Source organism: Myiozetetes cayanensis, unplaced genomic scaffold (assembly GCF_022539395.1).
Source record: "Myiozetetes cayanensis isolate MyiCay16 unplaced genomic scaffold, myiCay2020 scf20-37, whole genome shotgun sequence".
Taxonomy (NCBI): domain Eukaryota; kingdom Metazoa; phylum Chordata; class Aves; order Passeriformes; family Tyrannidae; genus Myiozetetes; species Myiozetetes cayanensis.
This window is the reverse complement of record NW_026087412.1, coordinates 1,882,591-1,898,592: the sequence shown is the minus strand read 5'-3', so window position 1 is coordinate 1,898,592 and position 16,002 is coordinate 1,882,591. Positions and strand designations below refer to the sequence as shown.

Below are 16,002 nucleotides of genomic sequence, written 5' to 3'. Positions count from 1 at the left end.
GGCTGTGGTGGGATTTGGAGTGAGCAGCCCTGGTGTAGGGCAGGTGTAGGGAAGGTGGGCACAGCCCACAACTGTGAGTAACCCAGGAGATGCTACCAATGGTCCAAAGCCAGGGCCAGGCTCTGGGCACATCCTGCAGTTGTCCCTCCTTGTATCAGGTGAGTTCTTGTGTTTGGGGAGTGTGAGTGTGGCAGGAATAGAATGCCTGAGTCATTAAAGGGCTGGCAAAGCCCTCTGGAGATCCAAACCTTCGGGCAAACCCCACCCCGTCAACTAAACCACAGTCAGGAGGGGGTTGAACTTGTTTTAATTTCTGAAAACACAGTTTGTATTCACATCCAGACTGACATTCAGAACCAATAAATACACACAACAGCTCCCCAGGACTTCACAATGATCAGCACTTACAGAACAACAGAGTGGCTACATCACGTTTTCTATGGATGCACTTTGGGTTGGAGTGTGAAGACATCATGAATACACTGAATCCTTTCAGAAAGGTCTTCCCAATCGTGGCTTCCTTTTTTCCTCATTCCTGCTGTGTTTGGAGGATTCCTGGGCACCATGAATCTCTTGGATGGGTTCATGACAGCGAACCAACACAGCAGGACCACCCAGCACATTCCAGCCACGGCTCGTGCGCAGCTTCGAGGTCAGTGCTGGGGCCTTCTGTGGGTGAAACTCTGAAGGAACAACAATTTTTCTCGTAAGAGATCCCCCTGAAGGATTCCAGAGACACTGTCTGAGCTGTTTTCTGCTCTCAGCTGCTCCCAGCAGTGCAAAGCAGCCATAAGCCCAGTTAACAAGGTAGCAAAAACTGCTCTCGGGGGGTTTTGCATCATTAGGGCAGTACAAAGCCTGGAAATGAGTTCTCCAGAGGACCCCAAAGTGGTCCCCACGTGACCCAGGTCACCACGACAGCATGGGCAGAGCCCACTGCAGCCCCTGCCACTTGGAGCTGGGGAAGGGAGGGGGGTGAGGCCACCTCTATGTACATTTATTTCAGCCCGTGGGTCTCCACAGTTTTACCTTTTTCACGGATCCACCTCTCCTTGAGGCCCCTCCCACCAAAGTTCTCCAGCCCTACCAGCCCTTTGCAGTGCCAGCCCCTGCCCTCAGACCTTGCTGGTCTGCATGTGACCGTTGAATTCCACGTTCCTCTGGGTCAGCATGGACTCCTGCAGGCGGCTGCTGTTCTCCTGCCTGTGTTCCACGGGCTCCCCGTCCTCCACGCCGTTGCCCTTCCGGAGGCAAAGGACCTTCTGAAAGCTCTGCTTGAAGTTGTCAGAGAGGAAGCCATAAAGGATGGGGTTGGCACAGCTGTTTGCATAGGACAGGACCACCATGAAGAAGTACAAGCCCACCAGCACGGGGTCTGCCGGCAGGATGAATATCAAGTTGACGATGTTCATGGTGTAAAACGGGAGCCAGCAGAGCACGAAGACCACCACGATGATCACCACCATCCTGGTCACCTTCCTCTCCGACCTCCTGCGCCTCGTGGACCCCACCCGGATCCCCGACGACTTGACCTTAATGACAATCAGCAAGTAGCACAGGCAGATCACCAGGAGAGGCCCGAAGAAGCCCAGGACCGAGGTGTAGACGATGAAAGCCGCCGACCAGACGCTCACGGGCTCTGGCCAGTTTATGTTGCAGGTCTGGAAGTCCTCCTGCACGTCCGAGAAGATGATGACTGGAAGCACCACCAGGAAGGAGAATGTCCACACAGTCGCACTGATGAGCTTGGCCACCCTGGGCCGCCTCCACTTGGTGGATTTGATGGGATGGACCACGGCCAGGTACCGGTCCATGCTCATCACCGTCAGGCAGAAGATGCTCGTGAACTGGTTGATGCCGTCCACGGTCATGACCAGCCTGCACAGGAAGGAGCCAAACGGCCAGTAGGAGATGGCGTTCTGGGTGGCCAGGAAGGGCAGGCCCAGCATGAAGAGCACGTCGGCCACGGCCAGGTTGAGGATGTAGATGTTGGTGACCGTTTTCATCTTGGCGTGGCGCAGCACCACGTAAATGACCAGCGTGTTCCCGCTGAGCCCCACGGCGCACACCAGCAGGTAGCAGATGGGAATGAGCACCTTGTGGATGTACTTGAAGGAGGGCTGCTCCGGGAGCGTCCCGTTCTCCGTCAGGTTCGCCAGCAGGGAGGAGTTCCCGGCGCTGGGCCCGCCCTCCGCGCCGAAGGTGTTGGAAAAGTACAAAGGATCCATAACTTCTGCTCCTCGGTTTTTTACTTCTAAGGCTAAAGGAGGTTAAACTTCACGGGCATCTTGTTCCTGGAAAGAAAATTTTAAAGAGGAAGAGAAAGAGACAAGAAGGAGTGAATTCACAGCACGTTAAGTTTTACACATCATTGAATTTCCTCTCCAGGCTCAGAATTAGTGTTGGAATTATGCAGTGTGAGATCAGTGCCTGGACAAAGGAATTGAACAGTGGGAGGGCTCAGAGCTCATCCCAGGAGATGCTGGCACCTGTTTTGTTTTCACAGGATCTGTGCAGAGCTGGATGAAACCATAAAGATGGGAGGCTGCAGAACAGGAACATGGGAACAACGTGGATCCTGCTGGGAAACACAGGTGAGACGGGAGAGGGTGAGGCCATCATCATTCCCAGCCTGAAGAGAAGGAGTTGGGAATGCCCTGGCATGTGGTTCTTCGGGTCCAAAATCTGCTGTAATGAGGCCAGACCTTCCTCTGCTGCTGAGAAATGTGAAGTTTGGTAAACAACCTTCACCCTTTGAATGCCTCAGTCTCTGTAACCTGTCATGCAGCCAAAGTCCTCCTCTGGGATATCCAGGAGCTGGGCTGGTAACACCAACACTTCCCACCTGGAATAAGGAGAGGGTCTTTTAGCAAGGTCGTGCTATAGGACAAGGAATAATGGCTTTAAACTGCAAGGGGAGAGGTTTAGATTAGATATGGGGAAGGAATTCTTGGCTTTGAGGGTGGGCAGGCCCTGGCACAGGTTACCCAGAGAAGCTGTGGCTGCCCCATCCCTGGAAGTGTCCAAGGCCAGGTTGGACGGGGCTTGGAGCAACCTGGGCTGGTGGAAGGTGTCCCTGCCTTCTTTTCCATCTCTCCAGACTGTTCTTCTCTTAGTGTTTCCAATCCCTCTCCTCTCACCTGAACTGTACTTTGTGTCCAAGAAACACCTTTATTCCACAAGAAATCCAGGCTGCAGTGGGCACTGCAGGACACAGCTGAGCAGATGGGGTGAGAGGAGAAGTTTTAATAGACAATTCTGGAAGAGGCTGAGAATTTCCAACGCCCTGTTTCTGCGCTGGGCTTGATTCACAGGAATATTTTTTCATCTTTTCGTCCAAGTAGGTGTTTGTAAAGCATTCCTCCAGAGAAACTTGAAAGCATTTGCTCTAAAAAAAAAACTTGCAGATTCAAAACACACAAGGTCTCTCTCCCCCCCAAGTCTCACAACAAACCTTGGTGAAGGTGCTCAAGCAGGTGGTGCTCGGCCACATCAGCTGATGGGCAGATTTCCATCACAATCTGGGGGCAGGAATCTGGATTTCCAATACCCCCCCCCAGCCCACGCTGCATCCAGGCCTTCCAAACCCAAGCAAACTGTGCATCATTGCAGCACGAGAAGCTTCTTGTCTCCAGGAGGGATCCAAAACACCTCCACGGCTGTTGCTGGGCTTTCTCTTCGGGTGAGAAAAGCTGCAGTGGGGGAAGAGGAGAAGTTCCCTCCAGCTCCCAGTGGTAAGCACAGATCTGCTGCTCTGATTTGGGAGTGTGCAGATGGGGAGTAGGTGTCTCACATGTCACTCCACGGCTGGGAGGAGACGTACCAGGGAAACCGGGAATCCAGGGGGGCCGGGATGGGAGGAAGAGCTCCACATCTTCTTATTCCCCCTCAACCACCAAATCCAAGCAGGACAGGCTAAGCCAGAGGTGAAAAAGACCATTTTAAGATGTAAATGGTTGGGAGGGTTGTTTTCTTTTAAGGGTTTGCTTTAGGGCAGTCGTGGGAGAAGTTGAATTTGGGGGGGTTTTTTTCCCTAATTTTGGCCATGAAAGAAATACATGAGCCACCTACAACATTCTTACAGATGCTGGCTTGGAGGTGGAGATGATCTGCAGGTTCTGAATAGTTGATTTCTGTGTTTGGGCTCAGGTGCTGCAGCCATGGGCATAGTGGGAGCATCCCTGCAATCCCTGCAGGGAGAGCTCAGCCAGACCATACTCCTTATAAATTAAATAGGACTGGATTAGTGCTTAGACAAAAAAACCTCAAACCCCAGCTCTGTCTAAAAAGTGGAGTTTTAAATGCTGTTCTGACTCTACTTTTAAAATATGATGTTAAATCTCAGTTTATTTGTGGGGAGGAGTCTGGGAGAAGCCCCAGCAGCACCACACTCCTCCTGGGCTCTGGGGCTTTGGGAAGATCCCATTTGCTTTCTGGGATTGACCCCAGCTGGGATGTCTGAAGGGCAGAATATAAAGGGAAAGAGTGGTGGGATGGGGTTGCTGGTGATTATAAACCCTTTTATTTCAAACTGCAGCTTCAGGACTGAGTTTGGGGCTGAGACTGGGAGAGCAGCTCATCCTCAGCAGCCCAGACAAGCTCAGCATCACCAGGCTGGGCCAAAAAAAAAGGAAAAGCCAAGTTTTTGTGCTGGGACTACAAAACCAAGAGGATGTAAAGAGAGCTGGAGCTCAGCAGGGGGAGGTCAGTCATGTGTGGCTCCTCCTGATGCTCTCAACAACGAGGAAGGACATCTCTCCTCTGAAGTCACCTCCTCTTTTTCCCCCAGCACATCTCTTTGGAATAGGTGGCTGTGGGAATGACACTGTTAAGTTCCAGCCTGGTGCTCCTTCCACTGCCTTTGGAGTTCAGGCCTTGGAGGAGCAGGACAAGGAGCTCCTTTAGTTGGACACTCCCAAATTTCTTCTCCCCCTGAAGAAAAACCTGCAAGCACAAAGGGCCTCAGGCTCTTCCAGCCATCCATGCCTGGCATCCCTGAGGCAGCCAGAGGTTTTCCTTGAAGGACTTTGTGTGTCTTCCACGTGTTTCCAGCCTCCTCCAGCAGCAGCTGTGGTGTCTCCTCCTGCTGCTGTGCTGTCCCCAGGGGTCAGTGACACTTCAGCACTTTGTCACTGCAGTATTTTGGGGCTCCTCTCTCAGTTTCTGAACATGAACCTTTACCCTCAGGGGGTTTTGTTGAACCAGAATTAAAATGTGATGAATTTCACGATATTCCTTGTCATACTGAGGGCATTGAGAAGGAAATCACAGAATCCAGGAGTGGTTTGGGTTGGAAGGGACCTTAAAGAACATCCAGTCCCATCTCCTGCCACTGGCAGGGACACCTTCCACTGTCCCAGGTTGCTCCAACCTGGCCTTGGACACTGCCAGGGATGGGACACCACATTTGCTGAGGGGGAAATCCATTTGCTGAGGCTCTGATGCAAAATCTCAAGTGTTCACCTGGTGCCAACCTGCAGGCTGGCAGCACCAGGAGGGAGTTTCCATCACCTGAACATTCCTGTGTGAGGATGTGATGGACTTAAAGTCATCCAGACCTGAAAACTGAGCCCAGATCTTGAGTCTCCATTCCTTGTTTTATCCACTCAGTCATGGAAACCTCCCTCCCGTGTAGCCATTGGTGTTTTGGGGGTTTTTATGATATGGAAACAACAAAAAAACCACCCTGGACAACTGCAGATTATGTTTTTCTGGCTGTTTTGAGTGAGCACAGAGGATTTTTCTCTCTGTCCATCTCACAACTTGCCCAATTCTGCCCGGGCTCACATCGTCACTCCAAGCAGTTAATGACCATGAACCTCCCCAAAGGATGACTAAATGTAATTAAGACATGCTGACTGATGCCTGATAGCCTTGTTTTGGTGTTCTTAATTAGTGGATTAATAAAACACACCCCTCCAGGGGACTTGCTCTCAGCCAGATTTTTTTCCCTTTGGTGTTTGATCTCCAAGCCACCCCCTGGAACAGTCCACAAATTATGTGCTTTCTGCTTAAAACACACAAAGCAGAAAGGAGATAAGGACACAGACCCAGAGTAACCAGTGACATAATCCCAAGCTCTCCTTTTGCAGGGCAGCACCCTGAAAAAAAAATCAGCTGAACATATCTGACTATCCATGTCCCTGCCATGAAAAATGAGGGAAGGGATAAAAGAGGGGTTATAGCACAGCCCATTCTGCTCAGAATTTAGTGAAAACTTCTCTAGCTGGTATCCTAAATAAGTGTAATTTTGCTGGGCAACAGAGAAAGGATCCAACAGCACAGAGCCCATCAGTGACTGAAGGTCATCACAGCCCAAGGAAGAGCAGACCTTAAAAATGCCCAGCCAGTGAGGGCTGAAATTCTCCCTGGCTGTGGTCACAACAGCAAAGCAAAAATAACCCTCTGGAGTGCATTGCATGAGAGTGGAGCTGGGACCAAGCAGGAATTACAGAAAGAAACCTAATTTTATGAGTCAAGATTTGATCTCTCTGCCTATTTACTGCTGGAATCATAACTCTCTTATGCAGCATCAGCCATAATTGCTGTGAATGGAATTACAACAACAGGATGGCAAATTGCTGCTTCCAGGTGCAGGAGGACGAGGAATAACAGGCAAAATGGTAACCCAGACAGACAGGCTTTGAAAACAGGCATTCTTAGGAGTAATGGGAAGAAAAGCAGCTGGATAACTGTCCAAGAATTATGGAGTGGCAGCAGAACTTTGTGAGGTTTTCCCATCCCAGAAAGAAACCTGATTTTAGGAGTCGAGATTTTCCCACCCCATGGATTTGTTAGTGGAGTAATTTGCTGTAATGAAGCAATGAAAACTCTCTTGGCCCTTCAGTAAATTTGCCCTTTTGAGTGTTCATCACCTGCTGCTTCCCACACAGGCTCCTGGGGCCTCATTCCTGGGGTTTTCATGGATCCAGCAGGCAGAGCTGAGGGGTTTGCTGCTGGAAGAGGGGGGGAGATGGTGGGAAAGTCGGTGTGACCTGGAAGAGCAGCTCTGAAATAAAACACCCAGGGAAGGCTCTGTGTGAGCAGGAGGGAAATGCAGCACCATGGTCAGACCTGCCTCAACTCTGGGCAGTTATCACCCTGTCCTGGGACTAAACCAGGAGCTCCCTAAAAGCACAGGAATCTCATTGTTCCATAGGTAACAGTCTCGCTTTCCCCTCTCCCAAGCCTCTCCCACCACCTAGGGTTGGAAAGCAGAGTGAATCAGTTCAGATGGGAACCTCCTCCTGGTGAAAATCTGCCATTTGGTGTTTCTCAGGGCGTGTTTCTCACTCCAAAAAAAAAAAACCCAGAGGGATTGTATTTTTTCTCCGCAGAACACACAACAAACCAACTGTCTCGCCCTAAATTGCTGCTCTGTTTGGATTAACTGGATTGGTACTAAACACTGATCAGCTGAAGTCACGGTTGAATAACTTCTTACCACTTCTAGCCCTAGAAAAAAATCTTTAAAAACTACATTTTCAAGCTGACAACACCTTGTTACCCCCTTGCTCACCCCAGCCCAGTGTTTCCTAGAGCACCCAGAGGAGACATGACCGGGTAACTTGCTCCTATTTTTAGTTTGCAAACAAACAGCCCATAAACCAATTTTGCTTCTGCCCAAATATTTGCTGAACACTTTCTTTCCCCGAGCACACTCTGGGCTCTGTTTTGCTCAGGGATTACTCACTTGGGCTGAGCTGGTCCTGCCACACAGACAGTCCTGTAAATCACTGGTTCATAAATCTGGGTTTGCTCCCAGATTTCAGCAGCTTCAGGGAGAGGAAGGTGTGGAGCTGATCCCTTTGTGCTCTCACCGGGCTGGGATGAGGCTCCAAAATCCATCTCCAGCCCCGGTCCATCACCATCAACAGGGGTTTGTATCAAAATGCTTCTCTTCCAGCCCTCTCCTCTGTAATCCAGCTCCTCCAAATCCAAGCATCAGCTGGTTTCAGGGACATGAGAGGCTCAAAGGCAGGGCAGTCGAGGAGCACTGACTACAGGCTGTGTCTGCTTCCAGGCTGAGGGAGAGCTGGAACAGCCACGGATCCCTTTGGCTCAGGGAGAGCCCCAGGCTGGAAGGAGCTCTGGAACAGCTTCTCTTGCTGTAAGAAGTGGAGCAGCTCCAGGAGAGGAGCCTCGGGGAGGAACTTCGAAGGTGTAGGGTCTCTGGCTTGGACACCCCCCACAAGCAGCAGTGCAGATCCACCGAGTCCCGGTGCCAGTGTCCCCAGGAGCTGGGATTTCCCACACCAGCACTCCCAGACTGATCCCAGCACACTGAGAACCGGCTGCCTGGTGCGACCTGCACTTCTCCTCCCCCCTAAAAACTCCAAAGAGTCTCTCGTTCAGCCCAGCACAACCTGCAAGTCCAAAAACACCCGAGCCGGGGTGTTCTCTCCCTGCTCTTCAGCGCAGAGGTCTGGGCACTGGGAACAAGCTGTGCCCGGATCTGTGGATTCTGGGAGCCAGCACAGGGACACAGGGAGCTGCTCCCAGCCCAGAGCAGTGCTGACCCCCAGGGCCCCACTTCGATCTTGACATCCACTCCCTCCTGACCACCCTGGAGCAATTCCAGCCCCCTGCACTTCCCTCCCGTGTTTGATCGCAGAGGAGCATCCTGCGCTCAGCTCCGGCCCCCGGCGGCTGGCTGAGCCCCATCCCCGCGGGCCGGGCACATCCAGGGCTTTCCCACCTTTTTGGGGCGGGCAGCACCGATCAGTGCCTGCACATCCCTCCCGCAGGTGCCTTTCTCATCCCTTTCGAGCTTCAAAGCCAGTCCTGCTTCAAACGCCGCGTCCCCCGCAAGGCAGCGGGACCCTCCCCGGCGTCCCCCCAGCCAGGACGGGTCACCCCCCTGTCCCCCACCATCCCTCCAGCCAGGACAGGGTCACTCCGCACGGAAAGTCCCCTCAGAAGGGCAAGTCCGGGGTGGCCACAAGTGGGCCCGATGGCTCCGGTGCCTCATTCACCCCTAGCGAACCCCCAAAAGCGCTTTGCCACCCCTCTCCTGCCCCAACCCCATCCTCCCTCCTCTCCCCCCACCGATCCCTCCCGGCTCCCCCAGCCCCGCTCGCCGTTCCCGTCTCCCCCGGGGATGGTTACCTGCAGCTCCAGGGGCTCCTCTCCCCTCTGGAAGCAGGATGCTCCCGCTCCCCCCGCAGAGCCGCGGCTGGAGCCCCGCTCCGGGAGCGCTCCCCGCGCGTCCCTGCGGCGGCGGGCGGGGACGGGGCCGCTCCCCCCACCCCGGGGAGGAGGGACGGGGCTCCCGGGGAGGAGGGACGGGGCTCCCGCGGAGGAGGGACGGGGCTCCCGGCCGGGGGAGCAGCGGCCCTGGGGCCACCCCTTCGCCGGGAACTTGGGCGGGAGGGAGCGGGAGACAGGAGCGCTCCGCCGGGATGCTCTCCCCGCGGATCCCCCCCGTGCCTCTCTCTCTGTGCCTGTGCCCTCTTCACCTCGTCCGTGCCCCCCTCCCCAGTCCCAGCGATGCCCTTACCTGGCTCTGCCGCTCCCGCCGCTCTGCCCCGACCCCGCACCTCGGGGGTCGCAGCCCCCCCAACTTCCACGGTGCGGGGTCCGCGCATCTCCCGGCAGGGTCTGGAGCCCCCACTGCCCTCGGAGGGGGCAGACCCGCATTTCCTCCTCTGCCTGAGCTCCTTCCAGCCCCGACAAGTCCTTTTAAAGGCTCCCGCGGGCTGGTCCTCAGCGAGCCCCCTCCCCGAGCGCCGGGACTCGCTGCTGCTCCCCCAAAACACGGCACACGAGCCCGCGGGCTCCTCCGGGGGCAGAGACGAGCATCTGACATCTTCGGCACGGTTATCTGATGCTCCCGTGCCTGAGCAGAAGGGGAAGACGGAGTGCCAGGGTCGCCCTCGCATCCTGCCTCTCCATGGAGAGCTGCGATCCCATGTGGGGAGGTTTTACTCCAGCTGGCTGCGAGTCAGACCCTAAAATTACTGTCTAGTGGAAAGATAAGGGCTTCTCATCCAGGCTGTGCTGGATTTACTCCCTCCCAACCTCCCTGGGGTTGTGCTGGGCAGGAAGAAGGTGAAATGTTTGGAATTTTGAGTATTTCGAAACGCAACAAGTGGAATAAAAGTCGTGCAGAGCTCTCCCCCCTCCAACCGGCACCCCCCCTGCTATTACATGTGTAAACATCAGCACCAGTGGCACTTACACTGCTCTGCTCCCTCACTCGTGAGGGGGATCAGAGCTGGGTGGTTACAGAGCTCAGGGCTCCTCAGCCCTGCCAGACACTCATCAGCATTCCCAGGGCATCGTGCTTCCTAATAATGGATATGAACTTCATCCACTGCCGAGGCTTTTCAATTAGAGACCTGTGATTGAGTCAGACGTGTGAAGGCAGGGGAAAAAAAAAAAAAAAAAAAAAGCTGCTTTTGGCATGTCAGCCTGTAATTCAATCTGCTGATGTATTTATGGTCATGTATTTGCTAAATTGAACTAAGACTCCGGTCCTCTCTCGCCATGACAATGGGGAGAGTCATCCGATAAAAATAGAGTTGGGCTGATAAACAGAAAAGGAAGAGGAGATTTCGATCACCTTCCTTGGAAACATGCCAGGCAAAATGGGAGTGCAACAGCCCCACTGGGAATATCAGCTTGAATCAGAAGGGGGTTAATTTAAGAGTTGCCCTCCTATATTTTATTAGCATTTTATTAGCATTTATGAGACATGAAACGTTGCTGAGAAAACATGGTGGTCCTTAAGGTTCCCTGAAGGAATCAGCACTTTTCTTCTAAGTAAACAGCTTGGAAAAAGTAATTTTTTCCTGTGGTAGGATAGAGGCAGGATTTTCCAGAGCTTTCAAGGTTTGTTGGATTCTTTACCCACTCAAGTCAACAGCTGAATGAAGGGAACAAAAAGGCACTCTGAGAGCACTCCCTGTCACGGTGCTTTTAGTGACTGATGCCCTGGGCAGGAGGCAAAGAGCAGCACAATCCCATTTTTTGGGATTTTTTGGGCCATGTGTTCTGGGATGATCCTGCTGGAGCAGGGAAGTGGGGCCAGTGACCCACCAAGATCCCTTCCAACCTGCCCCATCCTGTGAAAACCCCTCAGAAACAGCCCTAACTCAGACACAAATGTCTTTGTCTCCCCAGTCCTTGTCACACACAGAATTCCCTGTCCCAGCATGACCCCTGAATGGAGCTTTTCCTGTGGGAATGGTGAATGGTGATGGAAGTGCTGACACACTCATGGGAGTCACCCAGTTTAAACCAGTGCATGTGTGACATGGGGGAAGTGGGAGCTCCCAGGGAGCTGTGGGGAGAGAATCCTTGGGAAGCTCCTCCTGCCTTGTGGGAACTGCTTTGTCAAAATGCAGCTGAAGCAGAAAGGAGGAGCTGTGACCAAGATTTTTAGAAGGAATTTAGAACTCCTGGGGAACTTGTGTCAGCAGCCTCTCCTGGTGAACTTGGCAGCAAGGAACAGACACTGAGTGCTGCTGAGAGAGGAATTAGGAGTGTGAGAGAGATCTGGGGCCAAGCCTGGCTTGGACTGGAGGGAGGTGTTGAAATCCGAGGTCCTTGAGTTGGATTTCCTCTGATTAGAGAGGCTGGAGTAGCACAATCAAGACACTTTTTAACCTCAGAAGAACAGGGAAAGTGAGAAGGAGCAGAGGATGTTTGGTTTGGAGTAGTTGCTCCAAAAACTGATGGTGTGCAAAGGGTTAGACCCAGAATTTTTCACAGCCACAGAAGGAATAAGGTCAAACCCAAATAAATCAGTCTTGGAACCAGGCAAATCCACATAACTTTGCCAGGCTGGAAATGGAGTCCTTGGTGCTTCCAAATCTTCCCAAGTGGTGAAGGAGAAGCTTTAGTTTTAAAAATGGGGAGTCCAAGGCATTGACAAAAGAGGGAATTGTGTTCATTCCCACAAGCCTTCCCAAAGTGCAGGATGGCCTCGTGAAGGTGCCCATCCCAGCAGACAGAGCTTCCAGCACAGCAAGTGAAACTGTGGCTCCCAAAACTCAACTCCAACCTTTGCCTGAAGGTTTCTCTCAGGATTTTAAACAGGTTTTCTTTCTCTTTTCCAGTCTGAGAGAAAAAAAAAAAAAAAAAAAGACATGTACAGGGTAAAAGCTCTGGGTTGTTGTTTTAAAATCACATGCTGGAGTTTGCTGGGTGAGAGTGGTTGCTCCTCACTTGGAGGAGCTCTCAAATCCAGCTGAGATTTGGGTTCCACTGTAGCCCTGAGTTATTCCTGTTGCCATAGAAATAAATGGATGTGTTTCCTGCCTCAGACCACGCTGCCTGCAGATATCCATCCTCCCTGCTCCTCACCAGCCCTGGCCATGGGATTGAGCTTCCAGGTTCTGCTTCTCCCAGGAACTCCACATGCAGCAAGGACTTTTATTTCTCCTTTTATTTTAGATATTTTTTTTTTGAATGATTGGCTGGTGTTCAGCTCACAGAAAACGTGCTTCTGACTGGGAGGCAGTGACTCCATTCAGTGACATTCCCAGTTTGGCTGGAGCCAAATGTTGTCACTCTGCCTGTGGAACACTCCGGGAAAACACAGGCAGTGGGAATCACAGGGAGGCTGAGATGTTTTCCCTTCTCTTTGTTCTCCTCCTTCTGGAGGAAGGGAAAATCAATGCCTTTCGAATCAGTGCATTAAAAAGCTCTCAAATGGGCTGTAATTACAGGCCCATCTGTTGTCAAATTGGTGAATTGCCGGCGGCAGAAATGAGGGAAGATCTTCCCACTTGGTCATCGCTGAGCAGCCCTGGGGGCACTCCCATGGGAGGCACAGGCAGCCAGCTCTGGTTTTGGAATCCTTCTTGGAGGAGAAGGAGCTGGATTCACTCCCCCCTGCCTGGATGGACCTCGGCTTGGCTGGGAGAGGAAATCGCTTTTCTTGGAGCAGATCAGGATGAGCAGAGGGATGGAACCCCTCTGCTGGGAGGAAAGGATGGGAGAGCTGGGATTGTTCAGCCTGGAGAGGAGAAGGGCCTGGGGTGAGCTGATTGTGGCCTTGCAGGACCTGAAGGAGCTTCAGGAAAGATGGAGAGGGACTGTTTCCAAGGGCATGGAGGGACAGGACAGGGGAAATGGCTTCAAACTGGCAGAGGGGAAATTTGGGTGAGATATTGGGAAGGAATTTCTTCCCTGGGAGGGTGGGGAGGCACAGGTTGCCCAGAGAAGCTGTGGCTGCCCCATCTCTGCAAGTGTCCAAGGCCAGGTTGGAGCAACCTGGGCTGGTGGAAGGTGTCCCTGCCCATGGCAGGGGGTGGAATGAGATGATATTTAAAATCCCTTCCAACCCAAACCATTCCAGGATTCTGTGATTCCACGATCTAGAGTGGGAGAGCTCCTGCACTCCCTGCACCCATCACCCCATTATCCACATATCTCATGGTGACTGGATGCCCAGATGACTTTTGCACTTCAGACAGGTGTTATTGAAAATATCCAACCTGGTGACAGCCCCAAACCCAACCAGCTGAGCCCAGGAAGGAGCCCTTGGCCCAGGGTTCAGCTTTATCCCCCTGCCTGTGTTTGCACAGAACCCAAAACGAGCTGAGAAGGAAAAGATTTCTCCTTGTTGTATTGTTTCCAGGACAAAAGACAGTCTGGATTTTTTTCTCATTTCCATTTCCTTGCCAGTTTTCAAGGCCAGGTTGGACTCGTGGAAGGTGTCCCTGCCCCTGGCAGTCCTTTCCCATCTGCAGGATAACACGACTGAGGCTGTTTTCTGCCTTCCTTCCCATGGCTGTGCCAGCACTTCAGCTGCCTCCTGATGGAAATAACCCCCAGCCCTTGGTCCTGTTCAGAAGTTAAGTCTGCAGACACATCCACTTCAATTTAATGCTTTGCTCTTAATGAGAAGCAGATGCAAAAATAAAAAAGAAAAAAAAAAGAAAAAAAAAAAAAGGAAATATTAAAAACAACCTCCATGTGCCAATTTGGGGAACAAAATAACCTTGTTATTAAATCCAACAGCCAAATTCACTCCAGCACTGAAGTGAACCCATCTCATCAGCAGACTTGCTGCTGTTGGTAAGTGCTTGGTAATGGGTGGGCTGCATCTTTTTTGGGTTCTCTCTGGCACTTTGCATGTCTTGCATGAAGAGCAAACATTGCACAGGGGTTTTTATCAGCTCCAATGCCTTGTACTTGAAATATTTCTATTCACTCCTTTGCAATGCTCCATCAATACTGATTTAATTCCAGTCCCCAGGGAGCTTTATGCCCATTTTACAGGCACACTCTGTTCTGTGAAGCCTCCACAGTGAGCTGATACCAACACTGAAAAGGAGAACTGTTATCTTCCCTCACATTAACAAAAACCAGCTCTTTACCCCCCCTAAAAAAGCTTTATTACAGTGACCAGCAAGTTTCACTTGAGCATTTTAACAAAATGATGCTTTTCCAAAGCAACACTTAAAAAACATTTATTTCGTTTTTATTTACTTCTGTGCAGTCAGAAACCTTTAACTTTGTGGGAAATTGGACAGCCCTATCGATTTCTGGTGAGGTTTTCTGTTGATTCTGGCAACCTAACCTGGTTCCTGCAGCTCTCACCTCTCTATTTTCTGCTTCAGGGAATCAAAAATGCTCTCATTGGGTGGACTGGGAGAAAAAGGTGGGTAGAGCTGGATATATTTGTGTTGCTAATGTCACCCCTCAAACCAGGATTTAGGCTGGCCAGCTTTAGAGGAGATTTCTTTGGAATGATGCATCCCTTAAGTACCCAAAACTCCCACTTTTAACCCCACCCAGCAGTGCATTAGCTGAGGTTATTCCTGCTGAAAATGCCCAAGAGGGCAGGGTTTAATCCTGATTTTCGGAACACCTCTGATTTTTTTGAGGCCCTGGCTGTGGCTGCCCCATCCCTGGAAGTGTCCAAGGCCAGGCTGGAACAACCTGGGCTGGTGGAAGGTGTCCCTGCCCATGGCTGGGGTGGAAGTGGGTGAGTTTAAAGTCCTTCCCAACCCAAACCATTCCACAGTTCTGTGATTTAAGCCCAATTATCCAGGCTGAACTGATAAAGAAGTTCAGGCAGCCATATCCTCAGCCTTCATCCCCCTCTGGGTGTGATGTAACACTTATTATTGCCCTGTCACTGAGGGAACAAGGAGCTGGGAGACTTTGCTCCTCCTGGCTCTTCCCTGGGCAATCAAATGCGCTTTTAATCTATCTTTTGAATCTCGATTTTAACCACTGTGGTGCCTCAGGAACACCCTCCTTTAGGGAGCCCTTTGACAGGAGTCATTGCCCTGCAGAGCTGACAAGGGGGTGAAAGGCAGAAAGAGAGGGTGAAAGGCAGAAAGAGAGGGTTGGAACCTGTGGGAATGTGCAGGTTTGATGCTCAGAACCTCTTTCACCCCTGAGAAGGTTTGCTCTCAGCTTCCCATCAAAAACAATCACAGCTGGTGGCAGGAGCAGCTTCCTCTCCCCTGGATTTTTGGGTGGGTTGGAGGAACCAGGATATCCCCCAGGGCCTGGGAAGGGGAGGAAACGACCCCATCAGTGTAAAGTTTAATACCTGCCCTCCCTCCCCCACGTCCAACTCTCTTCCCTGGCTTTGCTGAGCTCCAGGTCTGGGTGCTGACCCAGCCTCTGCTGCAGGAGGTGTTTCCATCCAGCCCCACACCAGGCAGCACCACTTCAATTCTCCAGGTGAAGCCTTAAACGAGTGTTAAATGGACTCTGTGATGGAGGTGACCCTGTAGAGAAAGGTCTGTCTTGCCTGCAACCCTTTTCAAGGCTTAGCAGCTTTATTTTCCTGGCCCTCCAGCTTCCTACCAGTCAATCTTCCCCCTCCTGGCTGCTGCACTTGGGAAGCAAAGCAGCTTCTCCCCGTAATAGAAGAGCAAAATTGCTCTTGGCAAGCGGGACTTGTTGTCAAATAGGTTTAATTTGTGGCTGGGGCCTCCTACATGAGACCCAGAGACTCAGAACTTACATAAGGAGTTCATCTTCTTCTTGCCTGCCCTTGTTCCCTTCTTATTATAGCACTTGATTGCAGAG

At 51.8% G+C, this 16,002-nt stretch overlaps 1 protein-coding gene across 3 annotated transcripts; it reads right to left on the bottom strand.

Annotated features, from left to right (window-relative positions):
* Window positions 1–290: 290 nt before the first annotated feature.
* SSTR5 (somatostatin receptor 5) lies at window positions 291–9,623 on the bottom strand. Of its 3 annotated transcripts, none has more exons than XM_050317542.1 (2): window positions 9,500–9,623; window positions 291–2,294 (listed from the first exon to the last, which is right to left on the bottom strand). In XM_050317542.1, exon 2 carries the CDS (start codon window positions 2,226–2,228, stop codon window positions 1,116–1,118), a length of 1,113 nt encoding a protein of 370 aa, XP_050173499.1. In that variant the 5' UTR covers window positions 2,229–2,294; window positions 9,500–9,623; the 3' UTR covers window positions 291–1,115. The 3 variants fall into 3 exon arrangements, with proteins under 3 accessions (XP_050173499.1, XP_050173497.1, XP_050173498.1); XM_050317540.1 differs by lacking the exon at window positions 9,500–9,623 and adding an exon at window positions 9,109–9,216; XM_050317541.1 differs by lacking the exon at window positions 9,500–9,623 and adding an exon at window positions 7,694–7,820.
* Window positions 9,624–16,002: the final 6,379 nt, after the last annotated feature.